General features: G+C 33.3%; 3 protein-coding genes across 6 annotated transcripts; all 3 read right to left on the bottom strand.

Annotated features, from left to right (window-relative positions):
- Positions 1-63: 63 nt before the first annotated feature.
- On the bottom strand, positions 64-1988 carry LOC123710235 (replication protein A 32 kDa subunit). The gene is made up of 6 exons (XM_045662013.1): positions 1798-1988; positions 1634-1719; positions 1163-1384; positions 838-1023; positions 476-678; positions 64-181 (listed from the first exon to the last, which is right to left on the bottom strand). The coding sequence occupies exons 1-6, from the start codon at positions 1805-1807 to the stop codon at positions 97-99; spliced, it is 792 nt and encodes a 263-aa protein (XP_045517969.1). The 5' UTR covers positions 1808-1988; the 3' UTR covers positions 64-96.
- Positions 1989-5508: 3520 nt separating this feature from the next.
- LOC123709633 lies at positions 5509-9494 on the bottom strand. Its single transcript, XM_045661090.1, has one exon. The coding sequence runs from the start codon at positions 9317-9319 to the stop codon at positions 5675-5677; it is 3645 nt and encodes a 1214-aa protein (XP_045517046.1). The 5' UTR covers positions 9320-9494; the 3' UTR covers positions 5509-5674.
- Positions 9495-9974: 480 nt separating this feature from the next.
- LOC123709634 (peroxisomal membrane protein PEX14) lies at positions 9975-14642 on the bottom strand. 4 transcript variants are annotated; one of them, XM_045661091.1, is made up of 5 exons: positions 14275-14641; positions 13523-13792; positions 11597-11811; positions 10759-10956; positions 9975-10084 (listed from the first exon to the last, which is right to left on the bottom strand). In XM_045661091.1, exons 1-5 carry the CDS (start codon positions 14323-14325, stop codon positions 10078-10080), a joined length of 741 nt encoding a protein of 246 aa, XP_045517047.1. In that variant the 5' UTR covers positions 14326-14641; the 3' UTR covers positions 9975-10077. The 4 variants fall into 4 exon arrangements, with proteins under 4 accessions (XP_045517047.1, XP_045517049.1, XP_045517048.1 ...); XM_045661093.1 differs by having other exon boundaries at positions 13523-13786; XM_045661092.1 differs by lacking the exon at positions 9975-10084 and having other exon boundaries at positions 10755-10956; positions 14275-14642.
- Between the last annotated feature and the right edge of the window lie 1138 nt (positions 14643-15780).

Here is a 15780-nt window from a genome sequence, read left to right as displayed (position 1 = left end):
TAGGAATTTTATCATGTCTACTGTTATCATTTCTATATTTATTTATTTAATAAAAAAAATATATAAGGAAAATTTGTTTTTATTTATGAAAACAATCTAAAAGGCATCTGTGGCACGGTAGTGTTCTTCATCAATTGTTGAATAAATGTGACCTTCATTACACATCCATTCTAGTATATTCCTGTAATTAACATTCAATAATTGTTATAATTTCTTAAATGGTAACAAAATTCATATTGTTTATATAATGCTATATTATGATTTTGCTTCGTAATTGTCATTCAAACCCTAAATTTAATGTAATACCAAATATGAGTAGTATTAATTACATTTTAGTATGTCACCTAGATATTAATCATAGTTGGGCTGCTATGTAAAGCCTAACAGTTTGTTATTAATATGATTTTTAATTGATTAATAGTGAATCTAAGTACGGAAATTGAGTCCACCCAACCATACCATAATTGATACTTACTCAAACTCAACACTTGGCATTTTATCCTTAAGTGTAGAATATATATCTTGTTTACTAATTCCTTGTTCAAGTGTAGATGCTCTGATAAGGTTATAAACCATCATTTGGCGAGGATTCAAGCCATTAACAGAACCGTTATCCATTCCCATTAAGGAGTTGGCTGGTACAGTGCTTACAAATGTTGATGTATCTACTGGTTTTTCCTGCAATTGTATTATAGCATTAATTTATGTATCATTTCAACTAAAAAGATTATGAATAATAATATAATATAATGAATATTCAAAATCATGTAGAAAAACTAAGATACAAACTAGCATGAACTATCACTTTCATCTGCCAAATTACTTGAGTCACATTACCTTCTTAGAATCTGCCTCCATTTTAAGTTTATTGTGAATACATTGCAGGTAATGAAATGTAATTAGATTTACATCTTCAACAGGCATTATCTTAAAAGCCATTAAAACTTTTTTGCCCTTATTTGTTTTTACATTTCCAAATACTTGAACATAATCATTTACTTGAACTTTAGGTGCAGACTTATCCTATAAACAAAAATTGTTATTCTAACATTACTATATCAATAAATAAGAATTTGTATTTAATATAATAAAGGTTAAAAACAATTTAGAGAGCTGCCAACAGAATTAGCACCAATATCTTATTTAAACAAACAATACTCACATCTTCATCCATAGCTTCTTGATCTAACCAAAGAACTGCTTTCATCCTACCGGTTATGTCTTGGATTGTATATGTTATCTTTGTACTTTGCATTCTAATATTTCTTATTCTAGCAACAATGGAAACAATTTGAACCTCTGTTCCCCATATTTTAACACCCTCATCTCCACAGTGTAAGGCTTGTTTAATAACTATGGGAGCTGTTCGGGATGATCTACGGCCCTGTAAATCATATTTTTTATTAAAATTTATTTAAATACATAAAGCAGTTTTGAATATGTGTCAAACCATTCATTCCTCTAAACTTTTACAACTTATTATTGAATTATTTATAAAATGACTCAACATTAATTAAAGCACTAGTAATGCCCAATAAAAACCTAGGCAAATTAAAAACATGATATATAGTTTAAATAGTAGATTTACACTTGTAACTAAAAAAACGCTTTATAGTTATAATTGTATACATACACTTTTTTGGCCTTGATTAGGTGTTGCTGCAGCATTGGCAAATTGATTGGTAGAATTAAAAAATCCGCCGCCTGCAACGGATTGATCTAGGAAAAAAACACATACAGATTGATGATTTCAGTTAAAAATTAAAGAAACATGACAACGCGTTTGAAGATACATACCGTTCCACATTATGAGTGAATCTTATGAAGATTTAGTTTAGATAATTTTGACAAAAGATTTATTCTGCGATAAAGAAAATGCTCTTGTTTTAAATGTTTGTTGAAGTTAAAAGTTAAAATACATACGTTACATAGAAAAAAAATGAAATAACAAAAGTTTAAATCTTATTTGTACATTCACATTGACATTTCGCATTTTGGCGGGCTGTTTGTTCCTTACCTGTCATTTGTCAGTGCACTGTGCATTACTTGTAAGTCAATGTCAACGTTGTAAAAGAAATGACTATTTAGTTCCATGTACACAAATTTAATGAGTAATCTGTTCTCTTCTCTCCACGCAATAAATTCCTCGTATTTAGATATGCAGCGCCTTTTTTTTAAATGTTCTCCGAAGCATTTTGTGCAATTATACCGAGTTCGGTGGTGTTGTTTAAAATAAAATATCGTCGAAATTACTCATTCTGTACGACAAACCACTAAACTAGCAAGAACATTTTTGGAAAATGGCGCCAACCGTAAAATAATATAAGCAGAGTTTTTTTTTTCTTCACCCATTCTAGGTAGGTATAGGCAGCGGTACATAAGTCTAGCGCTGGCCGATACGTGGAGGGAATTGCTGCGCATGTGTACTGTCGCGCACGCAATACATTATATGCCACTTTGATTAATGATTACCTAAATAACGATATTAAGCTGAACGAAATGTGAAGGATAACTGCTGCGCATGATAACTGTCGCGCATGTAAGTAATATTACCTATCTATAAGATATAATAAGACAGTAAAAAAGTGTCTATACATAGAACGTATTTCCAAAAAAGACCTAAGATATTTTAACAAGTTTATGGGATGTAGAAAAATAAAACATTATCTTTTAATTTGTAACCTTTTATTAATCTGAATCAGAGAACGGTATCACGCCTTCAATGGTCTCGCGACAAGGCCTTTTGCTTGTTGAGGGCCCGGGCTCAGGACTGCTTCGTTCGTCGGCACTTGCGGCATCTTCATTGCTATCCTCGGAACTATCTCCATCGACATCAATAATGAATTGTTCTGTTACCAAATCCACGACATGATTACTCTTTGCATATTGCTCTTCTATATCCTTCACCTTTTTACACAACTTTTGCAAATCCCATGTACCCATTAGTAAAACCTTTTCTTGTATTAGGTCTAAACATTTACTGACACTCCATTTCATATTTTTGCTGCCTACATATTGATATCCGACCATGCCATTTCAATCGGATTTAGGTCGGAGTGGTATGGTGGTAGTCTCAGTACCTGATGACCTCGTTCAGCTAGGATTCGATCAATCGAAAATGTTTTAAATTTATCTTTTTTGAGCCAGGCCTGCATGTCAGCTTATTTAGAATTAGAGGTTGGTGCGCGATCCCACTGCTTATTATGATAGGACGCGTTGTCGACTACCACGACGGAACTGGGTTGTAGGTTGGGCATTCATTGGGTTCGGAGCCATTTTTCGTAGTTTTCAAAATTCATATTGTCGTGGTAGTCGCCTGATTTGGTACCAGCTTTAAAAGTCAGCAACGCATTAGGTATAAACCCAGTATCAGACCCTGCGTGGACAATGACAACTCGCTGTCCTTTCGAAATAGGTTTCTTAAGCCCCTTAGTAGTACCATCGGTCCAGGCTTTTAAAGAAGAGTGCGATGAATCTACGTAAGATTCGTCTGTATAAACAATAGGCTTTCCCTCTTAGCGATATTGCTTTATTTTCCTTAAATATTCGATACGTTGCAAACGTATATTAGAAGTCTCAATCAGCACTTTCCGGTTGTTTTCGGTGTTTTTCCACCGAAATCCCAAACTCTTAACTATTCGCCGAAGACTTCGTTCTGAACCTTTGAAATTTATGTCATCTTCTAGCTGCTTTTTAAGCTTTCCGAAAGTAGGAAGTTCATTATTTGTCTTGTGAAAGTTATGAATGGTTCTCTTTATTACTCCTTGGTCGAAGTTATCGATATTTCTGACCGGTTTTGTTCTGGAACGTTTTTTGCCAGATATTCTGAACACTGTCAACTATGCCCATACAGCCAAGTCTTCAGTAGAACTTTTTATTGATATAAAATGAATTGAAACCTAACCTAATCAAAACTATTGCCATAATTATAAAAAAACCTAAAACTAAACTCATTGAATCTGATATTGAAACAAATTAGTAGCTTCTTTTAAGAAATATTAGCATGAATCATAAAAACTTCTAGTTGTATTTTTCTTTTTAATAGACATTGTTTTGACAATTGGGAAAGAGAACGCACGAGTGCGGAAAAGGTAAAGAAAAAGCACGACTGTGTAAATTGTAATAGCCCACATCCCCAACGCTATACGTCCCTGCAATACGCCACTTTTTGCGCAACTAAATTATTATTAGTATTTAAAAAAAAATCAAGTCTTTACTTGTTTCTAATATGAGCGTGTTAAGCAAAAAGAATATGAGCAAAAGGGATATCCGTAGTAAGAGCTGTAATAGATGACGGTCAAGCTATAAATTAACATATTCGTCTTGATCGGGCTTCCACTAATAATATATTCTTAATCATTTAAAATATTACTTGCGTGAAAAATACAATGTGTGCGCAAGCGGATGCAAGAATGAGTTCGCGAACAACGATTGTGTGCGCGTCTACACGAGTCCACCACCACTACTAATACGTGTGCGCGCACACAAGTGCACAGTTGCTTGAGCAAACAATAACAACCAAAACAAACATTTGTGCCATACTCTATGCAACAGTATAGCACACTGGTGAAATTGTAACTTAAGAGATTTTAGGCTAAAAAATAGACAAACATAGCAAGACAATCATTGGTTTATTTATCACCCAAACTATTAAACTAATGTTACAGCGGTATCATACATTATATACATTCATATTCACAGTTAACAACGCAAAGTACGCAACATGTAAAAATTAAGATTTTCCATTAACCTCACCACAAAAGAGCTCCCACCAGATTCTCCAAAGCAATACAACAATCGAAGCTTTGTAAACCCACTATGTCTGAACAAGAAAAAAAATTACCTATACTTTAGAAACCTTTAATAAAATATTGTTATGTTTATCAATAACTGTACCTATTATATTTTATAGTACAGAGAATGTTACCATGCTACCTATATTCATGGTAAATTTGGGTTATCACTCTTAGGACTTGATTGCTCATAAACGGCAAGTTTTATCACTAAGATAATTTGTACATATATCTATAACTAATTCGCCTTTTCTAATTCTAAGATAAATTGCTATATAAAACAACAAATATAACTAATATTTATATCACCGGGTTACCATTTGAGTCTGTTAAAAAGTAGTTTTTGATTTTTTTGCAAAACTAACCCGGCGTGTAAAAGAAAATATATATCTCATAAGTTTTATAGATGTAAAAATATGGTTCAGTATTGCAACACATTTTATACTCCCACCTATTTACCTTTGATGGTACACTTGACAAGAAACTGGAATGTTTTCCTTAGATAGGGTTCATATAGTAGAAGTTCTTGAAAGTCAATGGTAACATGGCTTAATTTGTGAGTGCTAATCATACGGCGACAATTAAAAACAATAGACGAAATAATGGCGCGTTTATTTGGTTTGTGATTGATATTAAAAGACAAGATGATAATTGTTGAAATTTGTTAGTGGAATAATAGTATTATTTATGATTGTAGAATAAATATTGTGAAATAAGAGAAAACCTTTCATGAATATAAGGTTTTAATAAGCTAAAATTAACACTAAAATATGTTTTGGTTACATTAGATACATTGACATAGACACTAACAAAACAGAGTGACAATGTCATCAAGTTATGGCTGATAGTTTTAAGCAAGAAGTTTACATCATTCTCCCGCACTAATTTAAAACATAATCTTTTAAAAATTCCGGTGTTTTACGAACGCGGTCAGATCTACGAAGTGTTGGCTCCGGCTGTGGTGATGACGGTAACTCGGTCGCTAGCTCTCTGCTATTTTCAAATACCACAGGTCCCGTTTCATTAGATGGAGGAATTTCCAAGTTTTGATCTTCTGTTTCTGGAAGTGGTTCTGCGACGTTATCATAATCAGGAGTATGTTCATTATTTATTCGCAGATCTACCCCTTCTGAACCCAATGGTGCTAGATGTCGATTCGACACCGTTGTTTCTCGGCCATCTGGGAACCGAATGTATGAAAAGTCAGGATTGCTGTGTATCAATTCAACCTCTTCTACTAATGGTTGATATTTATTTGTACGATTAAATTTCTTCATCAAGACTTGTCCAGAATTTGTAAGCCACGATGGAACAGAAGTGCCGTTAGTAGATCTTCGTGGGTGTCTAAACATTCTTTCATGTGGAGTGCAATTTATGGCTGTACAAAGTAATGATCGAATTGAATGTAAGGCTTGTGGCAATACTTGCTCCCAATTTTCTACCGAAAGATTTTTCGTCTTCAGCGCCAAAAGAATCGTTTTCCAAAGAGTAGAATTCAATTTTTCTACTTGACCGTTACCTTGAGGATTATAAGCTGTAGTTCTACTAGTGGCAATACCTCGAACATGTAAAAATTCTTGTACTTCGACGGAAAGAAATGCTGTTCCGCGATCTGAATGAACGTAAGAAGGCATGCCGAATATCATAAACAAGTTATTAAGGTGTTTAATCACTGTTTTCGAGCTTACATCTGAGCATGGGAAAGCAAATGGGAAACGTGAAAATTCGTCAATCACGGTAAGTATGAATTTGTTATTATTGTTTGTTGGAACTGGTCCTTTAAAATCTATGCTAAGGCGTTCAAAAGCAGCCGTCGCTTTAACAAGTTTCCTCTGGTCATTAAAGGTATTTCGAAAGAATCTAGGTTTTACTTCAGAGCAGGTTCGACAAGATTTTGTCATTGTTCTGACTTCTTCAATGGAGTAGGGAAGGTTTTTAGAGCGAACCCAGTGAAACATTCTCGTTACCCCTGGATGACAAAGAGCCTCGTGCAGCGAGAAAAGTTTTGCAGTACGTGTTTCTACAGTCGCACAAACTCGGGATAGCGCATCAGCAGCATAGTTCTCTTTCCCCGGTCTGTATATAATATCGTATTTGAAAGCAGCAAGTTCCAGTCGCCATCTTTGAATCTTTTCATTCTTTATTTTACTTGAATGTTTCATATTAAACATAAAAGAAACCGAGCGTTGGTCAGTTACTAACTTAAAGTGTCTACCGATAAGGAAATGTCTCCATTTCTTTAATGATTCCACAATGGCGTATGCTTCTTTTTCAATGGCAGAATGGTTTTGTTCGCTTGAATTTAATGTTCTTGAGTAAAACGCCACTGGTCTAGAATTTTGCGTAAGTATTGCTGCAATAGAATGATCGGAAGCGTCAGTTTCGACTGTAAAGGGTATATTTACATCAATTGCACGTATAGAAGACTTTGCGATATCATTTTTCAAGCCTTCGAAACATTTAATTTGCTCGCTTGTGAGCGGAAAAGTTGTTGTATTAGCAATTGAGTGGATCCGTTTAGAAAAGTTTGGAATCCACTTAGAATAATGTGCGAACATGCCGAGTGTCCTTCTTAAGGTAGGTACATCGCTTGGTGGAGGTAAATTAATCAGTGGCTTGAGTCGCTCACTGTCAGGTTTAATTATGTAGTTTTGAATATTATAGCCTAGTATATTAATTGACTCTTGAGAAAATTTACATTTTTGTATACTCAGTGTTAAACCGTATTTCTTTGCGGCATTCATAAAATTTTCTAAGTTACGATCGTGTTCTTCAAGAGCCTGGCCACAAATAGTTATATCATCAATATACGCATATGTGTTTTGAAGCTTCTCTTTTCTTATTATCCAATCGATTGTTCGTTGGAAGCTCGAAACACCATTTGTTACTCCAAAAGGAATACGCCTGAACTGGTACAAATTTCCCAGCGCTTCAAAAGCTGTAAATTTCCTTTCTTTGGGTAGTATAGGCACTTGATGGTACGCGCTTTTCAGGTCTATAAGGCTGAAAAATTTATTCTTTGCCACTTTCGAAACTAAGTCCTCAATGTTTGGTAAAGGGTACGCGTCGAGTTCTGTGTAACGATTAATTGTCTGAGAGTAATCAATCACTAGGCGTTTTCTATGAGTTTCGCTTTTTGTTATTAGTACTTGGGCCCTCCACGGTGATTTACTTTCTTCTATCACGCCCTCTGCTATAAGGTTTCTGATCTCTTCTGTAATAAATTCACTATCCTCTTTGCTGTGCCTTCGAGACTTAATAGCAATAGGTTTGCAGTTGGGAGATACATTCGCAAAAAGTGGTACAGCTGGTACTGATGCTTCCGTTACGTTACATACTTGAAGTGGATGTTTTGGCCCACCAAAAGAGAACTCTAGCGATGAATGTTCTTCGAGGATGTCATGGCCGATAATAATGTCAGCACAAAGATTTTTCACGATAAGAAGATTCACATTATCATATTTATGATTTCCGATTTTCAGGGTTTGCAAAGTTTGGCCTTCCACTTGTGAAGTATGATTAAGAGAGGCCATAGAAATTGTCTGATTGCAGGATTTTCTTTTTAACCCGCATAGTCTTGCAAAGCTGTCATTTATAAAACTGATGGAGCTGCCGGTGTCGAGAAGTGCTTCTGCTCTTATTCCTCGAATATAAGCAGGTACAGTAGCTTTACGTAGTGAAGAAGGTGACGCTGCTGTGATACAAGCGGAAAGATCTTCAGTACCTACCACAGAGTTTGTAGCTTTGGAAGAGCTTCTGCACACAGTGGCAAAGTGCCCCTTCTTGTTGCAGAGCTGACAAGTCTTTTCAAATGCAGGGCAGTTCTTGCGAGGATGTATTTGTCCCCCACAAAAGAAACATTTTCGTCGTCGAGGATTATTAACAGAAGAGCAGGGCTCGTCGTGCACAGTTTGTAATGTTGGTGCTTTTGGAGCAACAGCATTTAAAGATACAGTATTGAAGCTTTGAGAGTTGATTTCTGCAGTTTCTAGAGAGAGTGCTTGGTTGTAAGCCTGATCAAGTGTTAGAGTTAAGTTTTCTAAAAGCCTTTGTCTGATTTTATGCGATGATATACCGGATATGAATGCATCACGCACGCTATCGTTTTTATTTGTTTCTGCATTAACAGCCGCAAAGTCACAATCTTTAGAAAGCAGTTTTAAAGCTTGTAAATATGTGTCAATACCTTCTTCTGGTCGTTGTTTCCTTGTTGCTAACATGTGCCTTGCAAATATTAGATTTTTCGGTTTTACATAAAGTTTTTGCAGTATTGTGATCGCTTCTTCGTAGTTCGTGGCTTCGCTTATATATGTATAAATATTTGGTGATATATGATTTACCAAAAGCTGAAACTTTATGCTGTCCCATTCTGACGGAGGAACCGACTGTGCATCTGTTTCTGAAGCGGTCGGTTTCTGCACGGAAATGAAGCTTTCGAAAGTCTTACGCCAGTGTATCCAAGCTCTCGTACTAGAGCTATCTGACGGGTCGATATCAAATCTTTCAGGGCGAAGATATTTATCCATGTTGCGTTGTTAGCTTATTAAATTGAAATAAGAGAAAACCTTTCATGAATATAAGGTTTTAATAAGCTAAAATTAACACTAAAATATGTTTTGGTTACATTAGATACATTGACATAGACACTAACAAAACAGAGTGACAATGTCATCAAGTTATGGCTGATAGTTTTAAGCAAGAAGTTTACATCATATTGTATTATATACATTCAAGCCAAAAGACGTTTTCGAAAGTAATCCGTCAACAAAGTTACCACGATCGTCGAAAATCAAATTACCTTAAATGTTGTGCATTGTATACACCTTAACACAATTCGCGATAATTTGAAGTACTGACAACAAAAACGGTATAAAAGTTATGGTATAGCTCAACAAGTGACATAAATGCAAAAAGGAATGTCATTTATTTTGAGCAAATTTTTAGAGACTAATGGCTACACACATAGTTGGGTTTGTATGGATAAAGGGTAATACGTAATTTTAGCCTACAATATCTGACATCCATTCTTAGCTTTGACATTGACACATTATCACTGTTATCTATAAACCTCAAATACCTTTGAATGTTTTGAAATTTTATGCGACAAAACAACATATATTTGAAGATTATGATATGAACAAGACTATTTTTTATAATCCTACGCAGATGAAATAGCAGAGAATCAGTTAGGCCATAAAATTAAAACTTTAATAACATGAATATAAAAATTAACTAAATTTGTTAACACACACAAAAAGTTTGTTTAGTAGCTTTGGAGATGGTTTCACGATCTGGAATAGAGAAAAAAATATTACTCAAAATGCATTTTTTTACTAATGCAAGGAATTCAACATGTATCTATATATTTATTTCTCGAGACAATAATTATTTTGATGTCCTCCGACATCGAGGTCATCGGGTCATCATATAATAAAAATACAGTGAAACAAAATTCACTTATTTCTAACAAAGTCTATTGTGTCGTTCGATATATCTTGATTTAATTTTATTTCTACAATACATTTTTTACATGTGTGACAAATTTGTAACGTCATAATTTTCTTGTATTTTTAGAACTTACAATTTAATAGTTTGACACAATTTGACAGATAGAAACTAAAGAGTTAACAGAATAGAAATATAATAATCCATATATATAATAAGGGGGGTAAACGTTACATGAATTAATTATAACCATTATGGTCATCATTAAAAGCATTTCAATCTGGTATATTTTCGAAACTTTTAATACAATTGTAGTAATGGAAAAACCATATAGAAAGTTGGTTTGATTTAACTGTAAAGGACATGATTCATTAAAACCCTTTTGGCCAATGTCTAACATGGTTAACACTATTTCATTTTTAATATAGGCGAAGGAGTATTTATTACGACAACAATCTAGTATTTGATTGACTCTGATTCTCTTTGATTCTTAAGGAAATTGTAAAAGAAGTTATCTTACATGATCTCAAGACTGCTATCACTATTTTTAGTAGCCTGTTCACCCTCGCTTGAGTTAGAGCCGCCGGACTCCGATCTTTGGCTACGAGTCCTGTGCGGCTTCTTCTCTTCTGGCTCAACGGTTGATGCCTCTTCCGATTGACGTTGCCACGCCGGGATTGATGGCGGTTCAGTTCTCTTCAGTGAAGGGAATTGGTTTCTGGAGATTTGGGAAAAAGTTAATAAAAAAATCTAATTCTTACCACTGGTATTATTGTTGTGGAACCCCAAATAAAAAGATAACCTAAGCCGCTGAAAAAAAATTCGTAGGTGGAAAGAAAGGAGGCACAGTGTAGTTAATTACGTCACATGTATGATTATAGGCACGCAGACAGAAAGAGGCTGCCCACATTAGAATATTAAAAATCTACCAACTTAGTACACAAACAGGGGGTGACGTGACAGTATTTTACTTCGTCGTCTATATAGAATAAAAATTGACATTGATTTTGGTATAGATGAAAAATGTGATTGACCTTCTGTACCTGACACACGTCGTTTTTATTCGTCCATTTAGATCTAAGACGTGATTTCCTCACGATGTTTTTTTGACCATATGACCAATTGCGCACCTGGATACAGAAGATGCATAGCCGGGTTCCGAACGTACTACGTCGGGATTGAGAGTCGCAGGCCTAGCCACTGGGCTAATACTGATCTAGTACAATGAAGTGGAATTAAAATCCAAAATGGATGAAAATTATATAATGTTGGAAAAAACACTTTCACTTTCCACTGTCATAAAGTCATGTCAGTCTCAGTCAGTGCTATGCGTTGTAAAGACTAATTTACATCCTTACCTACTCAACAAGATGCCCTTGACTGACGCAATATCATCTTTTAAATTATCGAGCTGTGATCGCATTGCATTCTGTTGTACGGTCGCCTGCATCTCACCCCGAAGTGAGGTGATACTCGCATTCATTATATCTAAAGATTTACGTAATTCATCTATACATTCCGACGTGGACTTACGCTTTGGTTGTTCTATGAATAGTAGTTGTTTGATGCAGTTCTGAAATGAAAAAAAATTAATATATTCTTAGCATTCGGTATAGCATTGAAGATATCGACTACAATTGAACAGTGAAGGATAATTTTGTGTTTTATAAAGGTATAAAAGAAAACAAAGAGTTTTCTTTTTTTCACTTATTAAGTAGATAACAATTGTTTAAAATAGCCATAAGGTCAGCAGGTCGAATAAATCATATTTAAATTATTTTAAAGCTGGACGAAAATGTGACCTTCACACTTGTGATGTCTCACTATCAAAAGTTATCAGTCCATAGGCGCAACTGCAGATTCAATAGTTTAAAAGTTGATAAGATAAAATTAAAAGCAATGTCATTAAATAGGTAATTACATTTTTGGGAAAATAATTTATAAATCTGTTTATGATTTTTTATTACAATATAATCTAATGTACAACAGACAAAGCCATATTATTATTTGATTTATTATTTTCGAATATAGAAAGAGACGTCTGAATCAACCAGTTATCATTTGCGTCGGTGGTACATAGTTAAAATTTAAAAATTGGCAATAAAATTTAAGAATATAAAATAAGTTTTGGGTGACATCTCCAAATTATTATCATAGTGATACCTTAAAAGTAATATCATCTGGGACAAATTACTTTATAGCATTAACTTGCATAGTCAAAAGATTTAAATACTTAATGGGCTTCTGTTTACGATTTTAACTTAACATACATTACAGAATTTAAGTCATTTATTGAATTTTACTGAGAAATATAAAAGAAAAATGCCATGTCATCCACTTTTACACACTATTTTCTAATAAAATTAATATTTTTGCGATTTACAATATACAATTTTATATTTATTTTTTAATACTCACTTAGCTAATATACAACTAATTAGGTTTGCTTCATCACATCAACTTATTTTTAATGATTAATGAATTTTAATTGACACTATCAAAACATATATATATAACAGACTAAATTTAAATTTCATGTAATTAAGACCCAACTAATATTAAAAATAGTCTTAATTCAATTACATATAATAAAAAGATGCATATATTTATTTAATCATAGTTTAAAAACATTATAAATTAGAAATTTTACATTCCTGTTTCTTATCTATATGTGATGTTTTATTCTATAAATATATTTTTCGACAGGCAAAGTTTAATGGCAATTAGGATTTTAGATTTAAGGTACAAAATTAGACAGAATTTAGTAAAAAGTGTCAGTATAAAAAAGATGTGGTGTCAGAATTGTGTATATTATTATTTGAAATGTAACATGCAATAAGGAAAAATCTTTTAAGTGTTGGTAAAGCGTATAGCAAGGTTAAATGCCTTTTTCACAAAATGCTAACAAAAAGCTGTAGTTTGGCTATGCTGTTAAATCAACATAAACAAACACAAAAATTCATGTGCAGTTTTCAGTAATATGTATAGTCAATTAAATATCATATCATTGTAAATATGGGTTTAAAATTAATAAACAAATAAATTGGTTATATCATCACCTGCTGTTAATGAATCAAAATGCAATGATAGCTACTTCTATATAACATTATCAAGCCTTTTAGATAACAATTATTATAAATAGTTTTAAATTTCATGTATTCAGATTTAAAAAATAAAGTATGCTATAGGTGTTGTATATTAGGTGTTACCTTTAATAATTATTACCTTTAATTTATAATTACTTCATAGTTATAAAAGTTACATTTAATGAAGTAGATTCTTACCTTGTAAAACCAGTAGCACCCATAAGCAAATCCTCCATAAATAATCAATGGTAATATTTTTTCTTTAAACCAAGAATGTTGTGAATGCTGGAAAAAATGCAGCTCCGATGTAAAATTTGACATGTCTACTAAATCACCACATTTCTCTATAGCTCTCTTTATTTCTAAATCAGTTAGGCCCTTAGCTCGAAGAAAACGTTCTTTGTTTTCCATTGTGCTTCGTTGAACATTAGGATTTGTGAGAAACTTTACAGCCGTTGTTACCTGAAACTAAAATATAGTTGAAATCTTCTTTGGGATTTTTATAATCTGATAAGTTCTAGAGAATTTCATACTTATAGTTTGGTAAAAAAAATATAAACCAAATTATATAGTTGTATTTAGGCATATATAGTTTTATTATGATATAATACTTCAAGCATTAAATCTGAATATGCATATAAGCAGTATGGTTAATAAAATCAAATGTATAAGATTATTCTTACTGATACTGTTAAATATTTTGGTCAAGCCAAGTTACATTATCTTCTCTAAATAATTAAATATGATATAAAATTCACTATTCATTTATGGGAAAATAAAACGTTCGTACAAATAAGGAATTAAATACAGGCAAATATACAATCGAATATTAAGTAAAGAGGTCACATATTACAATAGCAAAAAAGATATCCAGTCAGTATAACATGGTCTTTCAAAATAAATAAAACTAAAAACCCTAAAAACAAAATACTAGGATAAAATGCACTAACCAAGTTCTCCCGAATTTCACTTCCAGCGCTCGCCAATACTTCCGAAGTCATTATAAAGAAATTACCAGATAGATAATTCCAAAATGAAGCTAATTTGAATATCGATACAATAAATTATCACTTGAGGACCGTATAACAAGTAGGTAAGATCTTGGTTGATAAAAGCAATGGCAACTTATATAGTTATAAATATCAAAAAAAATGGTTTCATAAATCTATTACTGATTTAAAACGGAATAATTAAAATGTTAAAATTGCCTTGACAAGGAAGAGTAACGTTTTAAAAAATAATAATTTTAATTCTGATTCAATTCAACTCTGTGATTGTTGTCTGTCGATAGCATGACAGTTTTCTACAGCTGTCAGTCGCAATAATCTGTCGCAATAGTCGCAATAGTCGCACGTTGATATTGCGATGGAACCTTGTCACAATAACAGCCGCGGCACGTCATCCAGCGTAGAAAAGTACAGACAACAAAAAAAGTTAATAATAATAATATTCATTTATTTGCTTATGTTCCGGCACTGGTAGATTTTTGTAAAAGATTTAAAATGTCCGTCACAATTTGCTTTGAAATTAGCATGTCCTCACTAGTGTCCGAAGAATTTTTGGGCACGGTTTATATTTTGAATCAATAACTTAGAGTCCTCTTTCTCCTTAACGAAATAATTTTCCACTTTAATAATAATTTCACGAGCACGCCTGTTAATTACTTTTTTGCTCATTTAAATAGGATAAGTATGATAACAAAAACAAAACAGGATAACGAAAATAAAAAGCAATAAAAAACACGTCGTAATTGTACTCAATACGCTTAAGCGACCTGGCTGACCTTGCGCATGGTACTGACACTGACAGATCGACTACGCCACTAAGACGTCGCCAGTGGCAATATCAACGTGCGGGACTTATACGCATGGTGGTCAGTGTCTAGTGATGGTAGGTTTGAGATTTTTTTCTAGTGTGAGGAGTTTTAACACCATGGGGAGGCAATTTAATGTTAACCAACCATAACTGTCAAACCAAAAAAGGATAAAAAATCATTTGATGAATCAAAACACGGGTATATTTCTCAAAAAGAAGTATTTTTCAACCAGAAGGCAAGACTTAGCTGATGTTATGTTATACCGCTCCCCATGGACACTCTCAAAGCCAGAGGGCTCGTGAGTGCGTTGTTGGCCTTTTATGTAGTTGAAAGTTTTGATTTTTACTTTTAATACTGTACAAAATCATTGAAGATGTATGCCTGTAATGAATATCTGTAGTTTTTGCAAGTTCGCATAGTAATTTTATATTATTTAACAATGGATAATTAAGTAGAAATACCTCACGATCACTTGGCTATGTTCGTTCTTAGTCTGAGGTAAATTCTAACCATTAATAAACGACTATGTGGTTTAAAGTTTCAACTACAACTAAAAGTCACAAACTGTTTGTAAGCCATTATACAGGAGTGGTGATAGTCTGTTACTATATCTTTACTGAATCTGTGATCTAAAAAAATT

Source organism: Pieris brassicae, chromosome 5, assembly GCF_905147105.1.
Source record: "Pieris brassicae chromosome 5, ilPieBrab1.1, whole genome shotgun sequence".
In the NCBI taxonomy this organism is placed as follows: domain Eukaryota; kingdom Metazoa; phylum Arthropoda; class Insecta; order Lepidoptera; family Pieridae; genus Pieris; species Pieris brassicae.
This window is presented reverse-complemented; position numbering and strand designations above follow the sequence as displayed.